The sequence below is a fragment of the Typopeltis vanoorti genome, chromosome 21 (genome assembly GCF_054136105.1).
Source record: "Typopeltis vanoorti isolate ZY-2024b chromosome 21, IOZ_Tvanoo_1.0, whole genome shotgun sequence".
NCBI lineage: Eukaryota > Metazoa > Arthropoda > Arachnida > Uropygi > Thelyphonidae > Typopeltis > Typopeltis vanoorti.
In genome coordinates, this window is record NC_143569.1 from 9,714,396 (window position 1) to 9,740,705 (window position 26,310).

Here is a 26,310-nt window from a genome sequence, read left to right on the forward strand (position 1 = left end):
TGTAAAGGGAACAAATAAATGTATTATTATTATTAAGAGAGACCTCCAGAGAGTCAGAATCACATCGAGGGAGGCCACATATCACCTGCACCAACTGTTGCCTTTTCTTGAATTCATTCACACTATCTGCACTCACACTTTCAAAAGGCAAGCAATTATAGTCATACAATGCTCTATGAGAGAAAAATCTGGCACTCACCCCTTTCTTGGCTGAATTCATTCCCAACTTCCATGGATGTCCTCTCATCCTACATAAAATGAAACATTCCGCCTATTGGTATCCTGTATGATTCAAACGTTTGTAGGCATCTATCATATCACCCCCTTTTTCTCCTGTATTTATTATTATTATTATTCAGGCCTCCAAGGAGTCAAAAGACTCATCGAGGGAGGTCCTTCCTAAGACATAAATTCTGTCAAGACTCATCGAGGGGAGGTCCCCCCCTGAGAAACACAAAGTTTATCATACCACTCTTTAAAGTCACTGACCGTTCTCGCTCCCACCACTCCATCAGGCAATGCATTCCACGGCTCAACCACCCTCCACACAAAGAAACCACTCCTTACCCTCTTGCTCACAGTTTCCTTTCGTAACTTCCAGGGATGGCCTCTTGTCATCACTCCTTCCCGCTGATCAACCAAGTGAAAGAACTCCCCAGTGTCAACCCTGTAACCACCTCTCAACAGTTTAAAAGTCTCAATCATATCACCTCTCCTTCTTCTATCCGCCAAACTCTGCAGTCCACATTCTCTCAGCCGATCCTCATAACTATCCTTGTACAGTCCTGAAACCATCTTTGTCATCCGTCTTTGTATCCTTTCCACAGTTAATTTATCCCCTTCAAATCCTGGGGACCAAATCTGAGAACAATAGTCCAAGTGTGGTCTGATCAGAGACTTATACAACGGAATGATAACCCTCTTATCTCTGCAGGTCAGTGTCCTTCTCATAATAGCAGCAATCCTCTGTGTTACCTTCACCACCTTTGCAATATGTCCCCTAAACTTCAGGTTTCTATCAATCATCAACCCCAGATCTCTTGTCTCCCCTACTTCCTCCAGTATAACTCCTCCCATAGAGTATGCAGCATCCCATCGATGTTTCCCAAACCTCAAGACCTTACATTTTGCTGCATTAAACTGATACCCCCATTCATTTGCCCATCTATCTAGCGTATTTAAATCCTCTTGCAGGGCTACCACATCTGCGCTATTACTAATAATCCTTCCCAGCTTCGCATCATCCGCAAACAACTGAATATCCCCCTGCAATCCACTGGCTATGTCATTGATATAAAGGTTAAACAATATAGGTCCTAGTACTGAGCCCTGTGGGACCCCACTTGTAACCCTCTGGCTCCTGGAAACTGCTCCACCATACACAACTCTCTGATACCTATCAGACAGCCAATCCTGAATCCAGTTGACCAATCTGACATTCAGACCCATGTGCTGCAACTTAAATATCAGCTTATCATGTGGCACCCTGTCAAATGCCTTCGCCAAGTCTAAGAAAATTGCAGTATATGCCTTTACCTCATCTAATGCTCTTGTAACTTTATTATAAAAGGCTAGCATATTGCTAAAACAAGAGCGTCCTTTCACAAATCCATGTTGATTCTCACAGATAACATTACCCTCATCTGCCCAATGCTGTACACGGTCCCTCATTACTTTCTCCAAGATCTTAACAACTACTGATGACACACAGACTGGCCTATAATTAGACACTTCCAGTCTGTTACCACCCTTATGCAATGGCACTATCTTACCTTCCTTCCATTCCCTGGGCACCTTTGCCAAAGCCAGACTTTCATTGTAAAGCCACGTTAACGGTATTGTCAATTCGCTAGCACATTCTCTCAAAACTCGTGGCGAAATACCATCCAGTCCCACAGCTTTACTGACATCCAGAGTACTCAGTATCTGAAACACACTCTCCTCCTGTACCTCCAGACCTCGTACCAGTCCTATCCCTCTAGCATTAAAACTGACTCCTCTAGGATGAAATACTCCAATAAAGTGTTCATTGAACAATTCAACTATGTCCTCTGCATCAGTCACTCTATTCCCATTTTTATCCCACAATATCATTCTTCCACAGTCATTTCTCCTCCTACTGGCCACATAGCTAAAAAATTCCCTAGGATTTTCTTTAGATCTTAGGGCCAATCTCCTCTCGTATTCCAGTTTCGCTTTCCTTACCACACGAGTCACTCTTCTGGCCTGTGTCTTATATTCTTCACCCATCCTCTCTTCACCTGTCTCCTTATATCTCTTCCATAGCCTCTTTTTCGCATGCAGTTCCTGTTTAATGTTGTTTGTCATCCACTTTACTCCAAATTACGCCCTCTTCTTCACTCTTGGTATACAACTTACCATTGCTGATAACAAATATTCTTTCACAATTTCCCACGCACTGGTGATATCCCGGCCGTCCAATTCCTCCCTCCATGAAACTTCCCGAAGTTGACGTCTAAGACTATTATAATCACCTGCCTTATAATTCCACATAAGTTCCCGTCTCTTTGATACTCCTGCATGTCTATTCATTTTCCATGTCAACACCATATGGTCACTCTCTCCAACTGGTGGGAGAGACGTCAACTCAGTTATTATCAACTCTTCTGATGCTATAACCAAATCCAAAATTTTTGAACCTCTTGTTCCCTCTGTTACATGTTGCCTAAGACATTTGTCCCTCAAGAATTCTAGAAATTCCATTCCCCTATTGTTACATGCATGTTCCTCTCTCCAATTTATACTACTGAAGTTAAAATCTCCCATAACAATCATTCTTCTTGCACTTGCCAAACTTAGCTGTCTAAACATCTCCTGGTCCCCATCCTCTGTGCTCCTGGGTCTGTAGCAACACCCCACTAAATATCCTGTCTTGCCTACCTCTAGCTCACACCATACGCTCTCAAAATCATTTGTCTCACTTCCTTCCAAATTCTCCACTCTTAGAGGACATAGGTCATCACTTATCATAAGCAGCACCCCACCACCACGCTTTCCCCTCCTATCCTGACGAAAAATGCTATACCCAGCGACTTCTATTCCTGTTATTATATCCCCTTCTGTCAACCACATCTCAGTGATCGCAATAATTTTTGGCCAGGCTGATGCTATCTGCGCCACCAATTCCTCTCCCTTATTCCGGATACTTCTGGCATTAGTATACAGCATATAAATGCCATTGTTTCTATACCCAGCCTTATCCCTTCTAGACTCCACTGGGCTCAGTGTTACCTGACATTGTCTCCCTTCTCCCAAGTATCCATTTCCACAAGAGGCCACCCCTGCTATCATCCTCCCTGGGACACACTGACTCGTTCAGAACAGCAATCTCTCCAGATGCCTACATCCTTCCTCATTCAAATGTAAACGGTCTCTCGCATACAACTCCTCTCTTTCCTCAAACGCACTCCAAGCATCCACATATACCAGTCCTCTCTTGTCACACATTCTCGCTATTATGCCATTCAATATCACCGCTCTTCTGCTCAGCTCATCATTATCATACCTAGGCAACACGCACACTATTTTTCCTCTCTCTGTCTTCTTCCGTACAGTCTCAAGCAAAAATCTCATATCTCTCGCTGCCCGACTTACATTACCACTCAAGTCATTCGTTCCTACCATCACAATCATCTCATCCACCCTTTCACCTCTCTTAATTGCCATAGCCACCCTTTCTATTGTTCCTCCTGGCAAACACTCCTCACGCATCCTATCTTGAACACCACGGATCATTGAGTCGCCATACATTATACCTCTTACCATTCCCTCGCTCCTATTGTTTCCATTCTCTCCTCTTCTTTCATTCCCATACCTCTCTCTTCTGTTTCCATTCTCTCCTCTTCTAGCACTCCCATACATCTCTCTCATTCCCTCTCTCCTATTGTTTCCATTTTCTCCACTTCTAGCACTTACATATCCCTCTCTCATTCTGTCTCTCCTACTACTGTTTCCATCTGCTCGTCTTCTAGCATTCCCATACCTCTCTCTCATTCCATCTCTCCTACCGTTTCCATTCTCTCCTCTTCTAGCACTTCCATATCTCTCTCTCATTCCGTCTCTCCTACTGTTTCCATCCTCTCGTCTGCTAGCATTCCCATACCTCTCTCTCATTCCCTCTCTTCTACTGTTTCCATTCTCTCCTCTTCTAGCACCCCCATACCTCTCACTCATACTCCTTAAATTCTCTCTCTCTCCTACTCTGATTCGCCTTGCATTTATCTCTTCCATTCTCCTAATCTTATCTTTCATACTTCTGCTCTCGTTCACTAGACATTCCACCTCCTCTTTCAACTCATCTATCTCCCTCTGCAGGTCAGTCACTCTTAATCTAAATTCACTCTCCCATACAAAACCATCTCCTAAACTTCCACAGTCACTCACACCTTCCACACTATCAACTATTATTTTCTCATTCGCTCCTATCATACTACTTGTCTTCCTATTCTCCGTTCCTGGAGCAACAAAGTCGGATATCGATATATCTAACGTATTTATTTCCTCCAACTGCCTGCATTTTGCGCACATACGCTCTCCACTCTCTTTAACAAGCCACATATGTAATTCCCGAGAAGCATACATGCCGCAAGCATCTAGCATCTTCACTTCACAAATTCTCAATCTCCCCTCATAATCTACATTTCACAGTTTCGATATCATCTTTAAACTTCCTTTTGCGACCTCCCCCTTCAACTGTATCTGCATCTCCTCATAAACCGAGGAGACCAGTTTTGAGCACAATAGCCCAGATGAGGTCATATCAAAACCTTGTAAAGAGACGAAATGACTTCCTTATTCTTGCATGTCAATGTTAATTTCAGCATTGAAGTTATCCTCTGATTTATATTCATGATCTTTGTTATATGGTCCCTGAACTTCAAATTTCTATCTACTTAAACTCCAAAATCTCTAGCCTGGTCATTTTATTCTACCATAAAACTGCCAATATAATATGCCATTGGATATATTATCACCAAAGTGCATAACTTTACATATACTAACATTGTACTAATAGCCATTTTCACAGGCCCACAATTGCAGCATATTGAAATTATTCTGCAAGTACTGCATGTCAGTTGCATTCCTGAATTAACCTGTCTATCTCTGCACCATCAGCAAATATCTGTATGTCTCCCTGTTAAAGCCTTCTTAATGTTGTTAATGTAAAGATTTAATAACAATGGACTAAGGACTAATCCCTAGGGTACATCACTGCCCACCTTAATTCTTGCAAATTCACATCCCTTCATTCATCTCTCGGTTGGCCATCCTCTAATCCAAATGAGTAGTTTATCATCCAATCCCAATTTTTATTAGTATTGCTGAATAAACATATTTATAGCGTATATATTTTGCATGCATTTATCAGCCTAGCTCAATGTGAATGCAAGTTCATTCTAAAAAATAAAAAAATAACAATAATAATTAAACAAATCTCATTATAAAAATTAAGCAAACTACAAGTGAATTGCCAATTTTAAAATGTCCATAAGCAAAAGATAGTAACAATGATCATATAATCCACTGTATTACATTCTTAATATTTAGAGAATTAACAGCAATTACAAAGTAATGAAAACAATGATTTAAATTCAGGCAAAACAAGTGCTTACCTGCTGTTAAACTTATTAGGATTCTCTTCCCTGGCATTATGAAAATCTAGGCACAAATCTGCATCAATTCCAATTCCAAAATAATTATTCATAACAAAGATGGCAGTATTATCTTCAGATGTTGAACCAGAACTATTAGTAAAAAATCCCTTTTCTTCTGGTTTATCATCAGTATGGAAAACAACAGTCCACCTATTAATCAATTTGGTATAAAAAGAAATTTAAAAAAATAAATAAATCAGAGCAAGTAAACATAGAGATAAAACTATATTGTTAACAAATTATATCAAGTACTTAATTTCCCATATAATGCTAAATTCATTACAACAGCTACTAGGTGAAACTAAGCTAGGAGATGATTCATGACTATGACCATTCACAACTCGATTATAAACAAGCTAAATGAACAAAACCATGTGCAAAGAAACAAAATTAGATGAAGCAAAGTATCTGTGTTTTAAAAGGTTCAAAGAGAAATTATTTATCATTATTATTATTATCAACATTAGACCTCCATGGAATCAAAACACTCTCCACTATATCATTGTTTATGCACAACTGTATAAAACAGAAGACTGCAACTGATATGAGATGGCTGATCCAAAGTAACTGCAACCTAAGTCAAAAAATTAATAAAGGAATTCACTGGGTTAGAGAATGAATAAAGTTGGAATTAATCATAACAATACAGGACACTAAACATATAATGAAGGATGCATAGAATGGAATTACAGCATAGATACTACTGAAGCAACTCAGGCTTCCACTGAGCATAAATTCTGTATCCCATGTAGAATTTATACTTGGTGAGGATATATTGTCAGAGGTGGAGGAAATAAGAAATCTGGAAGTGATAGTGGATAAGGATCTGAAATTTAGGGGACACATAGCCAAAATTGTGAAGACAACACAACGGCTTCTGTGAATGATGCGGAGGACACTGACGTGTAGAAGGAGGGAGATTCTTGTTACAATTGTATAAGGCTTTGATTAGGCCACAGATGGACTATTGTGCCCAGATTTGATCACCTGGTTTTCAGAACAATGAAGAGATATTGGAGAGGATCCAGAGGTGGCTAACTAAGGTAGTTTCTAACCTCTGGAATGTTGAGTATGAGGAAAGATTGAGAAGATGCAATTTGCAGAGTCTGGTGGACAGGAGGAAGAGGGGAGATATGACAGAGACCTACAAGTTAGTAAGGGGTTGTTATAGGATCAATGCTGGAGAGGTTCTACAGAAAACAGTGGGAGATCAGGGGGAGAACCAGAGGTCATCCCTGGAAAATGTATAAAGATGGTGTGAGTAGGGGAGTGAGAAGCAGGTTTTTTTCATGCAGTTGTGAATGATTGGAATGTCTTGTCTGAGAGTGTGGTGTCCATAGAAAATTTGAGTGTGTTTAAAGCATGGTATGATGAGCTGTGTGTGTGATAAAAGGACCTCCCAGATGAGTCTTTGACTCCATGGGATCTTGGGTAATAATAATAATAATAATAACTGTTAGGTCCCATAACACATAGAATTGTAAGAAGAATATAAAGTGCAATGTCAAAGAGAAAAACTACATTAAAACTGTCCAAATAGGCCAGAAGAAGAAAAAGAAAAAAGTGATTCTTATGAAGTGGTTCCCTTAACTAATGAAAGTAGAACAGAACCAATCCCACTAACAGGAAGTAATTTCAAGCTCTTAGAGGTAGTTCAGAAGTGTGAAGTGATGCCAAACTGGAGGTTTATGAAATATTAAATAATTTTGATTAAAGTTTATAATGCATAAAGATACACTGATACAACACATCACCATCACCATGTGTTTTAAGAGCATGTGCTGAATAACTAACTGTCAGTGTGAATCATTATTCAGCAATCATATTTGAAGATTTTGTATTAAGCAGCAAATGGGAAAAAAATAACTTTGTTAATGTTAATTTTACTTCAAATTTCAATTCAGAGTCATCTTCACTAGTTCATATATGTGCTAGGTGTGAATACTAAATGCAACAAAGTACAAATGACATTTTTGTGGGATCATTCTTGCAGTCTTTATTATGCTGTCAACTGACAAAAATCTGACTGAGTGTGCCTGAAGTCCAGTTTCTGTTTCTAACATTACTGGCCTTGAGTGATGAATGTGCTAAGCATGGAGCAAGTTAATGTTTAAAAGAGTGATATTAAAAGTAGAACAAGATGGGAAAGCCACTACTATCTTTTTTCTGGTTGTGATTTATAGTATTATTAGAAAAATCTTCATTTGCATGTGTGAGTGAGAGAGAGAGAGAGAGAGAAATAAGTCAGTGCTTGTACAGTAATGCACTGTGTCTAAAACACAGGTAAGAGATGGCCATACTCCAACAAAAATAAAAAATAAATAAATAAAATAAAGTTGTGACATACTTCACTTGAACTCATTCACATCCAAGGCATTCACAACAAACTAGCAACCTACCCCCACTCATTCACCACTATCCAAGTAAAAACTTTAGTCTTCACACCCCTGATAACTACACTCCTGCTCAACCATTTCAGCATGCCAACCAATTTCTGTAACCCACAAATCTTTAACTTATCTTGGTCACTCACTCTTGGATCCTCTCCACCTCCTGCTCATCCCCAACACACCCAGATAACCACATCTCTGCACATTAGTCAAGATGAGGGGCTCACCAAGGCCCTTAAAGAGGTATAATAACCTCTTTATAGTTCATCTCATTACTGAAGAACATCAGGATGTTCTTCAGTAATGAGATGAACTATTTTAACCACTTCTATTTGGAGAGGATAGTAGATAGCTTTGAAGTTTAGAGGACATATGTCCTCTAAACTCCTCTTCCTACAGTTCCATCAATGTGGTATACAGCTGGTAATCTTTTCACCCAAACGTGCATAATCTTACACGTTGCACATTAAACTGGCATAGATTCTCCTTTGCCCATAATGCCAGTCTATTTAAATCATCCTCCAAAATTTTAACATAATCTTTATCGAGTATTGTGCTATCAAATTTTGCATCATTCGCAAACAACTAAATAGTTCCTCTCAGATCATTTCCTATATTGTTAATGTACAAATTAAATAATGAACCCATGTGATCTCATGCGCTGCAATTTATTGATTAGAATTCCATTTGGTATTCTGTCAAAAGTTTTTGCAAAGTCCAGCATTATCATTGTAAACCCATTCATTACCTTATCCAACTCATCTCTCACTGTATTATAAAATGTAAGCAAGTTACTGGGGTATGACTTACCCTTCACAAAACTATGTTGCCTCCTATACAGTATCCTGTTCCAGTCTATGCATTGTATTTTGCTCTTAACCAACTTCTCCAGTACTTTGACTATGACTCCTAAGATGCTGATTTCTCGGTAATTTGCTGCCTCCATCTTGTTACTGAGTCTCTTTATGCAATGGAACTATTTTCCCTTCTTTCACCCTCTTGGGACCAACCCAAAGCTGAGATTTAAATTAAACAATGTGGTCAATGGCACTGTGGATTCCCTAGCACCTTCTCATAAAAATTAGTGTTTTAGAGTGTAGTGCAGATTTTCATGTTTTAGGGTATTTAGTGTCTTTATAACATTTATATTGTGATATTGTCAGCAAGGCACCAATACGACAAACAATAGTGGCAAAGACCACATTGTCGAGCGATTTGAATTTGCGGAGAGAGAGAGAGAGAGTATGTATTAAGTATTTCAAAAGTGAGTATCTGTTAGGTGACAAGAACGCAGCAAATACTGACATTAAGATGGAAAACGATGTTATTAATGTCAAATGTGCAGCTGTGGAAATAGAGGAGAATGAAATGGACATTAATGAAGAAATAGTGAGCTTAAATGTTATCCTTCATAGGACTAAACACAAAATTGAAATATTATAGAATTGGAAAGAAATTAGTAGGGCTGAAAAGAGAAAGATGCAGGTGGCCCAAAGGAATAATAAAGACTGACTGAAGAAACAAGAAAAACAAGTAAAGGAGAAAATTATGTATGGAGATTCAATGATCAGGGAAGTACTTAAAGAAAGCGTAACAAAATCGTATTTTATGGGTGCAGAAATTCACGATATTAGCCATGCCATCCAGATGCAAAAAGGTAAGTCAAAGAAAATGATTGTCTTGGTTGGTAAAAATGATTTGAGAAGCAAGAAGTATTCTATGAAAGAGGATGTAAAGGAGTTGTTAGAAGAGGCAAAACTGAAGAGCAAGAAGGTGAAGATTATTATTATTATTAACATTTGACATCCATGGAGTCAGAGACTCATCATGGGAAATACACATTATTGCACACAATGCTCATCCAACCGTGCCTTAAACTGATTCAATGTGTCTACATCCACAACACACTCAGGCAATGCATTCCATTCCCCAACCACTCTCCATGCAAAGAACCCCTCATACAGTTTCCATTGATGGCCTCTCCCATTCTATGAAATATTTCCTCCATGTTGACATGATAACAACCTCTAACTAGCTTATATGTCTCAATAATATCCCCCCCCCCTTCCTCTTATTCACGAGGCTCTGCAACTTGCATTCTCTCAATCTGTCCTCATACTCCACACTGTACAGGCCTCTGACCACCTTTGTGAATCTTCTCTGGACCCTTTCCAACATATTCTCATCACCATGAAAACCTGGCAACCAGGTTCAATAAACCATATGAAGCTTGATCAAGGCCTTATAAAATAATATCATAACCTCTTTATGTCTACATGTCAGGGTCCACTGCATCATTGCCATTATCTGATGTGATGTCTTCACAACTTGTGCAATATGGCCCATGGATTTCAGATCCTTGTCAACCACCACTCCGAGATCTCTCATTTCCTCTACCTTCTTTAAAGTTTCACCACCATCTGCATACTTTGCATCCCATCGTTGCTTACCAAATCTCAAAACCTTACACTTTGCAACATTGAACTGACATTCCACTTATGTGCCCATTCATGAAACCTATTGAAGTCCTCTTATAAGGTCATAACATTAGGATACAGCAGAATTTCGAGGTGCTCATATATAACAATAATAATAATAATAATAACAATAATAATAAAACTCGGTATACCATCTAATCTCATAACTGTATTCACCTCAAAATTCTGTAATATCCTATGTACCTCCAATTTATTTACCCCTATTTCCATATAAGTCCTTATGTCTCATGTTATTACAATATCTCGACCTGGATAATTTACTCATGCAAAGTGTTCGCTTTGTAATTCAACTATTTCATCTGATTCAGTTACCTCCCTACCATCAGCATTCATTAAAATTATTCTGCCATAATCATTCTTCCTTTTACTTGCATCATCCCAAAAGAATCATTTGGGATTACCTTTGGCCTGTACTGCTTATTTTTCTCTCATACTCTGATTTTCTCTTTCTTATCATATTGCCTTGTGACTTAGTCACCCTTATGCTCGTGCTTTGTACTGTTCATGTACCTTCTGGTCACCTTTCTCTTTGAATTCCCTCCACAAATTTTTCATTTTTTGTAGCTCATGCTTAATAATGCTATTCATCCATTTAACTGCCACTTGATTTATCCTCCTGACTCTATGTAAGGTGTTTGCTATTCTTTTCTTAAATGCTCCTTTACTTGCCATGCACTATGAACATCCAAGCTTCACATTTTCTCATGCCATAACACTTGCTCCAAGCAAACTCCTAAGATTGTCATACTTACCAGCCATGTAAAAATTCTACATATTCCTGCCCTCTCTTAACTTCCACACATTTATCTGTTTTCCAGGTCAAGACCACATGATAACTCTCACCAGTTGATGGCAAAGTGGTCTAATCTTGTTCCTGGCATGAATTATCCAGGCCTTAGTGTATAAAGTGCAATGTCCCCTGGGCCGACCGTTTTATACTAACTATCCCATTCTGATTTATTATTAGTGGTAATGGTACTAACTTAAGCATTTTTTCCACATTCTTACACTCAAATACCCTAATGGTGTACTCACTCAACAGCTTCCCCTCTAAAAGCTCTAATTTCCCTGATTTTGCACATCCACTCTTAACTTCATTCAACAACACTTTTCCCAGACTCTGAACACTAATTCCATTCAAATGCAAAACCATCCACCTTGTATAAATCCTTTCATCCATTAAACTCACTCACACTCTCAGGAAAGGCATTCCAATCATTCACAATTCTGCATGCAAAAAAACCTGTTTCTCACTCACACCCTCCTTATACAGCTTCCAGGGATGACCTCTGGTTTTCCCCTGATCTCCTACTGTTTTCTGTAGAACCTTTCCTCATATTCAATATTCCAGAGGTTAGAAACTACCTTAGTCAGTTGCCTCTGGACCATTTCCAACACCTCTTCTTCCTTTTGAAAACCAGCTAACCAAATCTGTGCACAGTACTCAATGTGTGGCCTAATCAAAGCTTATACAATCGAACAAGAATCTCCCTACTTCTACAAGTCAGGGTCATCCACATCATTCCCAAAAGTCTTTGTGTTTTCCTCACAATTTTGGCAATGTGTCCCGTAAACATTAGATCCATATCAATTATCACCCCAAAATCTCTTATTTCCTCCACCTCCGACAATATATCCCCACCAAGCATAAATTCTGCATCCTATCTTTGTTTTCCAAATTTTAAAACCTTACCTTTTGCAACATAGAACTCGCATTCCCATTCCCATGCCCATTAACTAAATTTATTCAAGTTTTCTTGTAAGGCCACAACATATTTTCTACTCTTCATAGTTCATCCCAACTTTGCATTATCTGCGAACAACTGAATATTTCCAATATCATTAACATACAAGTTAAACAGTAATGTCCTAAAATAGTCCCCAGTTGATACACCACTAGTGACTTTCCTCTTCTGGGATATTGCTCTCCCATTCACAACTTGCTGATACCTATCAGATAGCCAGTCTCCGATCCAATGCACTAATCTAATATCCAACAGCATCCGCTCCAGTTTGATTATCAACATATCATGCAGTAATCTATCAAAAGCCTTTGCAAAATTTAAATATATTGCTGTGTATCCCTCTCCTCTGCCCAAGGAAGACGTCACCTTATTGTAATAAGTAAGTAGATTATTAAAACATGAACATGAGAACTAGGATCCAATTCTGGATCCTAGTTCTCACCAGCTTCTCCAACAACTTAACCACAACACCTGACACTCAGGCCAATAATTTGATGCTTCATTTCTATCACCTCCCTTATGAAGCAGCACAATCTTGCCCTCCTTCCACTCTTTTGGAACTTGACCCAGTGCAAGACTCATATTAAAAAAAATATGTCAAGACAGATGTCAACTCCCTGGCACATTCCTTCAGAATATGTGATGATATATTATCAAGTCCCACAGCCTTATGAACATCAAGTGTGCTCAATTCCCCATACACCTCTTGCTCACTTACAGTCAGTCTCTCTCCCCTCTCCACAACTGCTCTCAATCTCTCCATGAAGTCACATTCACAAGAATGAAAGATTTTTATGAACTGCTCATTAAGTATCTCCACTATATCTCACAACAGTTGTCCTTATACCATTTTCTCCAATTAATGTTTCCTTCCATAATCTTTTTTTTTTTTTTTTGCTGGCTACATATTAAAAGAACCCCCTAGAATTCTTTTTGGCTTCATTAGCTAACTGCTGCATGCATACTTCACTTTTGCTACCTTTACCAACCAAGTCACCCTCCTTGCTTAGTCTTTGGAATCCTCATGGTATTGGTTATAACCACTTCTCTTTTGCTGCCTCCATAATGATTTTTTTATCTTATCATATACAGATGTGAACTCCCTGGCACATTCCTTCAGAATACGTGGTGATATATTATCATGTCCCACAGCCTTATTAACATCAAGTGTTTTTTGAACTTCATTCAACCATTTTACACCTGTCTTATTTAAACTTTTGACCCTTGGAATACATTCAGACATTGCTTCTACTAGATAGTTCTTGAATATCCCCCAAGCTGCACTTGCGCTAACTCTTCGTTCCATGCTACACCTGCAGTCTGTCTCCTGAGCTCCTCATAATCACCAGCCTTGTAGTTCCACCTATACCCTTTTCTCATGGAGGTCCTCACACTGCTGATAACCATCCAGGTAATCACTTCATGGTCACTCTCACCAATTGGAGGGTGATCAGACACCTCATTTATAATTACATCCTCTGATGAGATGATCAAATCCAAGATCCTCAATCCTTGTATACCCTCTGTTGCATATTGTCTGAGGTAGTTGTCCCTCAAAAACTCAAGAAACTCATTTTCTTTACTTCCAGTTACTATGCCATCTTCCTAATCTATATTGCCATAATTAAAATCTCCCATAATGATCACCCTTTGCTTATTTGCTTGGCAAATTTCATCATATATTTCATAGTCACTACCATCCACATTACCAGGTCTATAATAACATCCAACCAAGTATTTCATTCTATTTACCTCTCTCTCACACCATACTGCCTCAAAACCACTGGTGTTATTTTCCTCTTGCATCTCTACTTTGTATGGACATAACTCTTTCTCTATCATCAGTAGCACTCCCCTCTTCCCTTTTTACCCTTTCTATCCTCACAAAACACATCATTTCCTTCCATCTCTAGTCCTGTTAGGATGTCGTCCTCATCTAACCATGTCTCACTTATTCCAACAATTTTTGGGTGATCAGACTCAATTAATGCAACCATTTGATTTGCCTTATTTCTCACACTTCTAGTATTTGTATACAAACACAACATCTCATTCCTGGATCTATAGCTAGTTCCATTGATACCACTCATTCTATGTGATTTCACCATGCTCGACTCAAGCCATTTCCCTTTCTCCATATTCATCTTAGAACCCTCAAATCTAACTGTTTTCTCTTGATCCAAGGTCATCCCCTTTCCTGTCTACACATGCATTTACATCCTCTTGGAGCATCCACCCTTTTTACATCATTTCCCTGTCCGTCTTGCACCCCGTTCTCTCATTCTCTATACTCATTACACTCACTTCTTCATTCATAATCACCTCTTCAATCTCTCCTGCTCTTCCATATCACTTCCCACTTGATCAGATTCATTCTCCACACTCACTTCTCTACCTTCCAGCTGCAGTCTTTCCAAGAAACTCACATCTAAACCACTCACATGCAATCCATCACTCTTATACAGTTCACTTTGTCCTTCAAACTCATTCCACACATTAACGAACTGCACTCCTTTCACCTCATACATTTCTGCTAACATATCATTCAAAATCCTTTCTCTCTGCCTCATCTCACCACTATCTTACCTAGGCAACAAGCTTACTACCATTCCTATCACACTATTCTCTTTTATCTGTCTAAGCAACCTCCTGATATCCAATCTTATGTGTTCTTTGTTAACAGTCAAGTTATTTGTATCTATTACATCTACCTACTCTTTTGCTTGCTTACTTCTCATATCCAATGCTTTAATCACTCTATCCATTCTACCTCCAGTAAAACATACCTTGTGCATCCTCTCTTCCAGCACACCTTTCATAATTGAATCACCATACAATGCCACTCATAGGTCTTTCATTACCTATTTTATACCAACATTATTTGTTTTCATCATTTTCAATCTCCCATACATATCTCGAATTTTCTTAACTTCATTCTGCATCCATTTCATCTCTTTCCTCACCCTAACCAACTCAGCTTGCAAATCTTGCATCACATTTTTGTTGTCGTTCATCCATTTGAATTTTCAAACTTTCATACCCTGCATCACACTTTCACTCTCATTCATTCTTTCAAGTTTTCAAACTTTGCATCAAACTTTCACTATCATTTATCCTTTTGAATTTTCGAGGTTTTGAACTTTGCGTCACATTTTCGCTTTCATTCATTCTCTCAATTTTGTTGCCTTCTGCCACATTTGCATCACTTTTTTCTTTCTTACCATCGATTAAGTTTCTCAGACCACTCATTCTGAGAAACCACTCAGATGGAAGGAGGGTATGTGCAAAAGTGTGTGCTGAATGAGGAATTGATGAATTCTAATATGTTGATGACTGAAAGTGTTAGCAGTGAGAATGCTGCGATGAGGATGAGTGCTTGTCTGATAGAGAAGGGCGGTGTAAAAGAGCAGCAAAAAAATGTTGAAAAAGTTTTGACATTTTTCTGCTGCTCTTTTACACCATCCTTCTTTATCAGATGAGCACTCATCCTCCTCACAGAATTCTCAGTACTAACACTTTCAGTTATCAACATATTAGCACTCATCAAATCCTCATTCAGCATACAATTCACACACACCATCCTTCCATCCATCATAAATATCCACAATTTATCTATGTAATCAAACAAATACATATAGCACACCTCACATTTTATGAAATGACTGAATTTAAATGCCTGCATGGACAAAGCCAGCGCTATCTTTCCTTTGCAGGCTACTACACTAAGCTCTAATATCAATGAATTTTTAAATAAATTTAAACAAAATATCCCACATACTAATAACACTTATTTATTCGTATGGAGTTTCCTCCCTTTTCTCCCCCATCCCTACTGGGGAGAGTTGAGCCCCTTCCTGGGGGGGTTAAGTATTTATGGCTGTAGATCCATGTGTTCACAGGACCAGTTTGCCTGCTTGAAAAAGCAGGATAAAAAACCCCAGATAAACTGCTTGAAAAAACCCTGCTGTCCATGCCCAAGACTGGCTAACTTGGCTATGGCTGAGAAAGATCCTTAAGCTCCTCACATCAGAGACGGGAATCGAACCCAGGACACTCCTTCCCCAGGCATATGGTTGCGAAGCGCATAGCCACTATGCTAACCGCATGGACACTAATAACACTACAATCGCACAACCTTTATAGAAACTCTTACTCATGAGCTTATATACTATTAATTGTTTCAAAGAACTTATCTGAAACAGGAGCCCATTTTACACACAGCTACTTCTTTCATGACGTGAGCGGAAGAAGTAGCAGTGTTCTACCATGCTTCTGAGTATCTCATATCCTCTAGAATTATACTTCTCTTCAAACTCTTTCACCCATCATATAAGTCTGTCTTCCACACATTACATTATTGGATGGCCAGTTTTTTGGTGGTTTATGTTTGCTATCAGCATGAGATTAATAAAGTGGCCTGAAAAAAGTACCATATTTTGGTCTCTAGAATAGGATATTAAAATAATAAATAAATTGTCTTTGCTGGTCATTTACTCTATGTCAAGATAGATGGCTTCCTTTTTTGAGACTTCTTTATCAAAGCAGGAGCACTCCAGGGTTCATCATTTATGTATAGGAGGAAAGGGATGAATGGATGAAAAGGATGAATATACACTAATTGTTTCAGTAAATAATTTAAACAGGATAATTTCTTATCATCCCTTTTCAAAATTGTTGAATGTATATTTTGTAACCACCATAGAGATCACCAACAACAGATGAACAGTTCATGGAAGAACTTCAAGCTCAATTGCCCTAGAATATGTTATCCAAAATTCATAACTGCCTCCTATAAGAAAATCCATAGCTGCTTTGCTTAAACTCATTTATTCATTTGCTGCTACTTAATAAATGGAAATAGGATGCCCATATTAACATATGAAAGATGGACAAAATTATGAACCAAATGGATATCATAAGAAGGAAAGGAAAGATCTCTTTCCCTATTATAGTATCCATCAGTACTTAATCATACCTCAGTTTCCTCAATAAATTAGCTAATTACAGAAACCACCTGGAAATTTGGAGGAAGCCTATGATATGAGTGACAGCAAAAATGGTGCATGTGATTCCATTCTTGCTCTCTTGCCACCCCTTGGAAAATGAAGAGAATGACTAGTTGTTATATGATGAAACAGACAACATGTCTATATGGAGTATATCAAACAAAAAAAAGTGAGATAGAATGGTTAAAGAAATGACTGGTAAGTGGTTTATAAAAGAACTGAATGAGTTTATTGAACACGAATATTTAGGTCATAGTAGGGAGGGACTATATCATAGAGATTAATATTAGAACTCATTACCATTTTTCTGATGATGATATTCAACTTTGTTCTGTATAGATAAACCAAGTAAGAGTTCATTCACTTATTCTATAATCTCTTTAAAATGAGTCTGGTAGAATAACTAATACCATATTAGTATACTATTCTTAAAAATATCGACCCTAATACTGTATATTTGCATATATTTTTGTATCTATGAATAATTACATAGCAGTTAACAGGCTACACACTGTGTGTGTGCATGTGTGCGCACGCACGTGCAATATTCACTGCCAATTTTCATGCCTTCCATTTTATCCTACTAATTAAGCAAAGCTTTATTAAAAATGGTGAAGAAAGGATTATCTAGTTAAAGAACCTAAAGAACGGTATATATATTATATATATATAGCTGTTGCTGCTATGTAATTATTCATTGATACAAAAATATGAATTTATGTGTGTGTAGTCTGTTGTTATATATATGATAATTCTTTTTGCAGTGACTCCTTTAAATAAAGTTTTGTTTAATTATTCACAGATTTATTAAGAAGATTCATGAGGAGTTATCATTTTAATCATAATCTTTACTTTCATTTCATTTCAACCTTAACTTTTACAAAACTATTATTTAAAAAGAAACAAACAAATAAAAAAACTTATTCTCTATAATGTTGAGAAAATTCAATATTACCAATGCTTGAAAGCACACCTTACCTATCTAATCTTATTTCTTCAGCATCAATAACATCTTTTAAAATGGATAGTGGGTCTTCACCTCCTGTATATCCTGGTCCCCAGTGGAGTACCCTTGCTAAATCATTACCAGTACCAAGAGGAAGGATTGCACAAGCAGGAGACTGGCACTCTGAATCTTGACCAACATTATCCAAACATTGTAATACCCACCCAACAGTTCCATCTCCACCACAGACCAAAATCTTATAGTCTCTAATATGCCTAAACACATATAATCTGTAAAAATAAAATAAGGGGAATAACTACAATACAAAAGAAAGAGAAATGTTTTTATTATTTAACTTACAATTTTAAAATATAGCATTATAGGAATAATATCTCATATGAGATATCTAAATGTGAATAGAAAATTTATTGATCACAACTGTATTAAAAATTACTTTTCAATAAATTTAAGCTTTAATGAAAATTTATATTTATAAAAATATGCATAATAGTGGTATTGCACTTGCATGTATTTGACACAAAGTGTTTTGAGATTAGTGAGAAAATGCCACAAACTTACATCCTGTTCAAACAGCAGTGAACCTTATAGTCCCTGACAAGGCTATTGGATGCAACTTTTGTCCCGTCATGATTCCACCAGCTCTCAAATCCAGATATACTATAGCAACATCACCCAAAGTCAAGGTTGACCTACTGGCATGACTCTTCCAATTCATGCATTGATAAACAAGGTAAGGTTCCCTCCACTTTACCACTCAAAATCCATCAACAGCAAACTTCTTCACCACCTGAGGACAAACTATCTAAATAGTGACTTGTAATATAGATTTCACCACTCTCAATCAACAATTAGTCTGCACTACCTACCTTTGTTCTCAAGACTTAGAATGGTTTGAAGAAACTCACCTGGTTGCCCTTGACCTTTTAAGGCATTTGATTGGGTCTGGCACAGAAGCCTGCTCAGCAAATTACCATCTTACAGTCTTCATTCTATACCTTGCAGTTAGGAAGCCAGCTTCCTCTCTGATCACTTGCTCATGTCATAGCAGATGGTTTCCTCTCCTCAGATTTTCCCTCATCAATGCAGGAGTACCTCAGGACTCTATATTTTCATCCACTCTCTTCTTTCTGTATATAAATGGCTTGCTATCACTGACTTCAAATCCTATTCATAGCTTTGGTGATTGCAGTATACTCCATTCATCTTTTTCATTTACACTTCTATATATATACACTTTGCATTGTGAGATATTAAGGCAACTGATGTGAAGTCATCAGCCTCTATATACAAGTAGCCTAGTCATACAGATACTTCATGTTTTTTTAACGATACTTGTGACATAATGATTAGAAATATAAAATGAAACTAAATGGCTTCTCTGAAAAGAGTACACAACATCTTTTTGATTCTTACAAACCAAAACAGAACAACCAAGATTCAATACGTCGAGTTCCAATTCCTTATGTTTCCAGGATTTCAGAACCAATTTCGAGAATTCTAAAGAAATATGATCTAACAGTCACTTATTAACACCTATTAACAAATTATCCACCCAGTTTCCTTCATCTAAAGATAAACACTCAACCTTGTCTCTACCTGGTGTGTATCAAGTTCCTTGTAATTGTAATCTTTCTTACTTTGGACAAACTGGATGTTCCATAGAAAAAAGAATTCAAGAGCATCAGTCATCAATTCAACACAGCAAACCTAAGAAATCTGGATTAGCTCAGTGGATGAGAAACAAACCACAACATCCTTTGGTCCAAGACTCTCCTCCTACACAGATGTCGCTACAAATTTGAATGTTTATTTAAAGAAAGTGTAGAGGCCTTACTTCAACGTCCTAACTCGAATCATAATGACTGTATATCTATATCAAAAATTTGGGAAAGTTTAATCAGGATAACACATTAATTTTTTTTTTATCGGTATAATGTTATTTAAGATCATTATATGAATTTCTGAATTAATATCTTTAATTATGTTTTTTTAAAAAATGTTTACTCTTCTAATACTTAGCGATATGACATCACCGGCATGTTCTATGTATGAATGATCAATTGTTCGTATTCCACTTTGTTTTTTAAAACTATTCCTATGTAGCCACTAAAGATGGTCTGTAATATTCAGACCGAAATATTTGGCAAATTAAACATTATTCTTGTGCTAATGTGTATATATTTCTAAGATACTTCATGTGCAAACTTTGTTTGCTTACACCTGGATAGAGTATCAAACAAGAATATAATTTCATTGCATGAAAGTTTAATTTAATTTCTAACCCAGAGGAAAAACTTTCGACAACTTATAAACCTCATTCCTGCCTGATTTCTCACTAGAAAGATCTTCTGTCACTTCTCCTAACTTTTGATAATACCCTACTATCCAAACATGATCAGATTTCCTTTCATGGGGTGACTCACACCTCTGGCTTTTCCAAGAATAAACACATCTCAGCCACAGCTTTAAAAAACTCCATGTACTTTTCCACTCTAGAAACTGCTTCTCACTTGTGCAACTGCTAACACCATATGAATCTCAAATTTTCCCAACCATTGAATACTCTTTTGTGTAGTACTCCCAAATTCTCTTTAAGACTGCATGCTGCTATTCAGAACAATCCAGTTAAGTGATCATTCCTCTCTCACAGATCCACTTCAATCCCTATTTCATAGACATTCTGCTTATACCAGTTCTACAGGTACTTTCATGTAAAAACCTCTGCTGAACTGACAACCATCCTTCACAAAAATTAGATATTATCAAAAGCCTTGTGCGTTGAACACACACACACAATTTGTTCTTCTGAGTCTCATCTATTAGAATAAATTAAATAAAACTTACTCTGTTACTTCATGGATGCAGCAAAACCTAAATTCAGGAAATAATTGATAATTATCATCCCTCTCACAGATTGCAATCTGATGTTAAAAGGATTTGTATATTTTACCTTAAAGGAATATCTGGGAAAATAGCAATAGCTCTTCTTAGATATAATCTGTATACCACTTTCAAACCAGCCCAGAAGTTTTCATCTTTCTTACCACCTATCAAAGATACACCTTTATTCTTGCCTGGTGTTTATCAAATATCTTGCTCTTGCTGTCTTTGCTATTTGGATACACTGGCCATTCTGCTATGATTAAAATTCAAGAACATCAAGATTATATAAGATTTCTGGAATTCAAAGGTTCAGGCCTTGCTTCTCATGCCATCAACATAGACCAGAGTTCAATGGAACCAAACCTACATTACAGTAGGTTCTTATTTTTGGAATCACATAAAGATTTATGCCACAGTTCTAATCTTGGACAGACCAGAGCATAGGCCTATCTCTAAGTTTGGGAAATGACTGATGTTAAATGTTTATAATTTTTTAATAAAATTAATTATACACCTATACCTACTTCTCTGAACTCTAACTTGTACAGCTGCAACTGATACATGTGATGTTATACGCATGCTGCATGACTTTTTCTTGTGTTCATAATTTAAATGTTGTAGCTAATTCTTCTGCATTCTACCTGAATGAAGCTCATGGCATATTGAGTGAAATATACAGGAGTAATAAATTCTATTTAGTTTTCTCTTACATGTGTGAAGCAGTTATTTAAAACATTATAATATGACTCTATTTTAAATGCCTAATAACTTATTGAGAACTGCTAACATCTGATGAGTAAAGCAACAGGAAAGAAGGTACCAAGAACAAAAAAGAATTGGAATTACTATTATGTTTGTATTGTATGGTATGGATCATCACAAACTCAGTGTAAACACTGCATGCAAAGTTTGATTTCAAGCATAACACAGAGATGGGCTGCATTATATTTAAAAATATAAGCAATTCCTCTATAAGCTCCATGGCTCATTCAGTTTCAATGATGCTCTTTGTCAGGAAAGACCTGTTCAAATTCCATCTTGTATCAAGACTTTTCAAGTGAAAGTGAGTTAGCTAGTTTCATATGGAGGTAGCAGGGTATTTCCTCCTGAAAACTCAGGTTGTTTTTTTATCTCAGAAACCCAAAAAAACTAGCCAAATAAATATAAACAAAATTGATAGCTATAATACATCATGCAGACAGGATGAATTGCACTATCAGAGCATTAAACTTAATCAATGCTCTGATAATGTTCTGCACTATCAGAGCATTGATTAAGTTTAAGAAGTCAAGTTTACCCATGATAGGTCAGTGAGCCTAACATGCAAGGAGAAAATGGGATAAATACGTAATGCCTTTTAGTTTCCCAAAGGAAGTAGGCAGAATCCTTTAGCCACAGCTGACTTTTGGAAATTACTGAGCAGTGTTGACCTCTATTCGAAAAAAGGCTTAGAAAAATTTCCTCTAGTCGCTGACTAGATTCGAAAGCAAGTCTTTCTTTGTGCGGTTAAGTGCCATGGTGTGCAAATGCCACATCCACTGAGCTACACAGGCTCCATATATTGGTATTTCTCTCTCCATAATATTGGTATTTCTAAACCAATATTTATTGGTATAGAAATACTGATAATTTGTTGATGTTTCTTTATACAAATGCCAGGAGTATCAGGAATCAAGGAGATGCATTAGTGGCACTGATAGCCTCAGCCAGTCTGAAGATTATTGGGATCAGTGAAACATGATTGGCAGAAGATGATATACTGACAGGAATAGAAGTAAAAAGATATAATGTATTTTGGCAGGATAGGAAGACAAACACAGTAGTGGAATAGTGCTTATGATCAGTGATGCATTGTGTCCTCTCATAGTGGAGAATTTGGAGAGAAATGGCACTAATGGTTTTGAGAGTATATGGTACGAGGTGAAGATGAACAGGAGAGGATATTTAGTGGGATGTTGCTATAGACCAGAGAATATGAATACTTTGGAATACAAATGTTTAAGTAATTGAGCTTGGCAAGTGCAAAATGAATAATCATTATGACAGATTTTAACTTCAGCAACATAAACTGGGAAGAGGAAGCAGCGTGTGGGGTAAGGAAACTGAATTTCTGGAATTCTTGAAGGATAAATGCTTCAGGTAACATAGTAGAAGAAACAAAAGGCTCAAGTGTTTTGGATTAATCATGGCATTAGAAGACCTGATTGTAACTGAAATGTCATCCCTGCTCCCAGTTGGAGAGAGAGTAACCATGTGGTCTTGAGTTATGGGATGAGTAGATATGTGGAAGTGTCAAGAAGAGAGGAGTTTATGTAGACTTATTAGGCAGGTGATTATAAGTCTTAGAAATCAGTTTGGGGCAGTTCCATGCATGGAAGAATTAGAAGGGAAAGATATCACCAGTACAAGGGAACTTGTAGAGAAATATTTATTAGCAACAATAGCAAGTTGCATACCTCTAGTGAAAAAAGAAAAACACGATTTGGTGTAAAATGGATGACTAATGATATCCAGTGTGAACTGCAAATGAAAAAAAAAGGTTATAGAAAAAAACATAAGAAAAAGGATGGAGAGCAGATAAATGAGGAACAGAAGACTAAGGGCAGGAAAGTGAATAGCATGGCAATGAAGGCAAAACTTGAATATGAGAAAAGGCTAGTCCTGAGATCCAAGAAAATACAAAGGAATTCTTTCATTTATGTGGTCAATAGAAAGGGAAATGATTGTAGAAAAATGACATTCTTAGCTGAAAATGGGAGTAAAGTGACTGATGCAAAAGACATAGTGGAGATGTTTAAGAATCATTTTAATGGGGTATTTAATCCTGGAAAAGAAAGTTTTATTACTAGATGGATGGGGAGGATTCAACTTTAGAAGTGCAAGAGGAGAGTGTTTAAAAATACCAAGTACTCTTGACGTCAATAAGGCAATAGCACTGGATGGAAATTTTACCATCTGTTTTAAGACAATGTGCTAAGAAATTGATAGTGCCATTGACTTAGCTTTCCAATGATAGTTTGGGCAATGAGAAAGGTGTCAAAGGAGTGGAGGGAGGTTAAGATAGTGCCCATTGCATTAGGGTGATTGTAGAACAGAAATATCAAACTATAGGCCAGTTTGTATTTCTTCTGTAGTTGTTAAGATTTTGAAGAAATCAATGAGAGATCATATACAGCATTGGACCAAGCCAATGAAGATAATGTTAGCTGTGAGGGTCAGCATGGATTTGTTAAGGGCGTGCTTGTTTTATAATCTAATTGCCTTTTACAATAGGGTGGTTGATAAGAATTTCATAGCCCTCCTTAAATTTATGCTCATACCATGTTTTAGTGTGATGTAAACAGGTGCTCACCAAGAAATCTGAATGTCTTTTCAAAGAATGTGCTGAGGTCCTTGTTCATGCTCGACTGCCTGAGCTTCAACCTCAATGAGAAATTATATTTTTTAGTTTTTTTTTTTTTTTTTAAATATAGTTTATCTTTCTCTCTCTATCACACACTTACACACCGTTATCAGATCCTAATAATATTATGTTTACCTAGTTCTCTCATGACTGCTCATGAAAAGATAATCATTCTCATTAGCCTACATTGTTGTTTTTGAATTTCTCTTTCATGATGATGAAACTGATGTTGGCCAATGTTTGTGTTATATACTTTTCAGTTCCATCTTCATGTAATTTCTTAACTTCTTCTAATGAAGATGAATCATAATTTTTTTCTAGCATCTGTTGTTCAATTTAAAAACTTTTGTTTATTGTTATTATTATTAGGAGAGACTTCCAGGGAGTCAGGGACTCATCGAAGGAGGCCACATACTACATGCACCAGCTATCATACTTATTCTTGAATTTGTTCACACTGCTTGCACTCACAACATCCAATGGCAATCCATTCCAATCACGCACCACCCTATGAGAGAAAAATCTAGTCCTCACCCCCTTCTTAGTGGCATTCATTCTCAGCTTCCAATGATTCCCTCCTTTCCCCACCCTCCATAAATTGAAAAATTCCATCAACTGAAATCCTGTATGAACCTTTCACAAGTTTGTAAGTCTCAATCATATCATACATCTTTCTCCTGTTGGCTAGTGTCTGCAGTCTACAAATTCTCAATCTGTCTTCATAATCAATATTCCATAATCATGATATCATTTCTAACACCCTCCTTTGCACTCTCTTCAATATATCAGAATCACAACGGAAACCAGATCTTCGCACAATAGTTAAGTGAGATCTTATCAACATCTTGTAAAGAGGCAAAATGACTTCCTTATCTTTACATGTGAACGTTTATTTCAGCATTGCAATTATATTTTGAATTGTATTTGCAATCTTTGCTATATGGCCCATGAACTTCAACTTCTTATCTACTAACATTCCAAGATCCCTATCCTCATCAGTTTCTTCAAGCATGATCTCACCAATATAATAAGACATTGGATACCTAATCATGCCAAAGTACATGAATTTACATTTATTGACACTGAACTGATATCCATTTTACCATGCCCACAATTCCAGCCTATTCAAATCATTCTGCAAGTACTACATACCAGCAGCATTCCTGATCACCCAACCTATCTTTGCATCATCATCATCAGCAAATAGCTGTATGTTGCTTGTCAAATCCTTCATGATATCATTAATGTATAGATTGAATAACAGTGGACCAAGCACTGATCCTTGTGGTACACCACTAGTTATTTTATTTTATTTTATTTTTTATTAATCTTTATACTGGTTATGGGTAGTGCTACCCTTACATCACATCCAGACATCTCGTACAGACTTGATATAGGCCTAAGCCTTTACAAGTGTTTTACCCTATGCCTGTTCTAGTTATCATTGTAGTCATTCTCTGGTGACAACAGCATGCCACCCCATAGGGCCCTCAAGGAAAGACCATTTATATCCTTCTGCATAAGCCCAAGCTGTTTTAAGTCCTTATAGCTATGTGTGCTCCATATGCCATGTAAAGAGATGGTGGTGCTGGTAAACCTCGGAGTTGCCCCATGCTCCTCCTGTATCTTACTAACTAGATCTTGGTTATTCTTATAATACTTTACCTTATTATTATGGCTATAGGCGGCTAGTGGGTGCCCTGTTTCCACCACCTGTGTATCAACTACCCAAACGTTACCACC

At 37.3% G+C, this 26,310-nt stretch overlaps 1 protein-coding gene across 3 annotated transcripts in view; it reads right to left on the reverse strand.

Annotated features, from left to right (window-relative positions):
* Nucleotides 1-26,310, reverse strand: part of LOC150094613 (diacylglycerol kinase theta-like) — a 570,433-nt gene that overhangs the window by 133,257 nt on the left and 410,866 nt on the right. For all 3 annotated transcript variants that reach the window (XM_090411566.1, XM_090411564.1, XM_090411565.1), the window contains 2 exons: nt 18,293-18,550; nt 5,634-5,825 (listed from right to left, as the gene is read on the reverse strand). In XM_090411566.1, the coding sequence (XP_090267692.1) occupies nt 5,634-5,825; nt 18,293-18,550 (450 nt within the window). The remainder of the gene's footprint in view (nt 1-5,633; nt 5,826-18,292; nt 18,551-26,310) is intronic.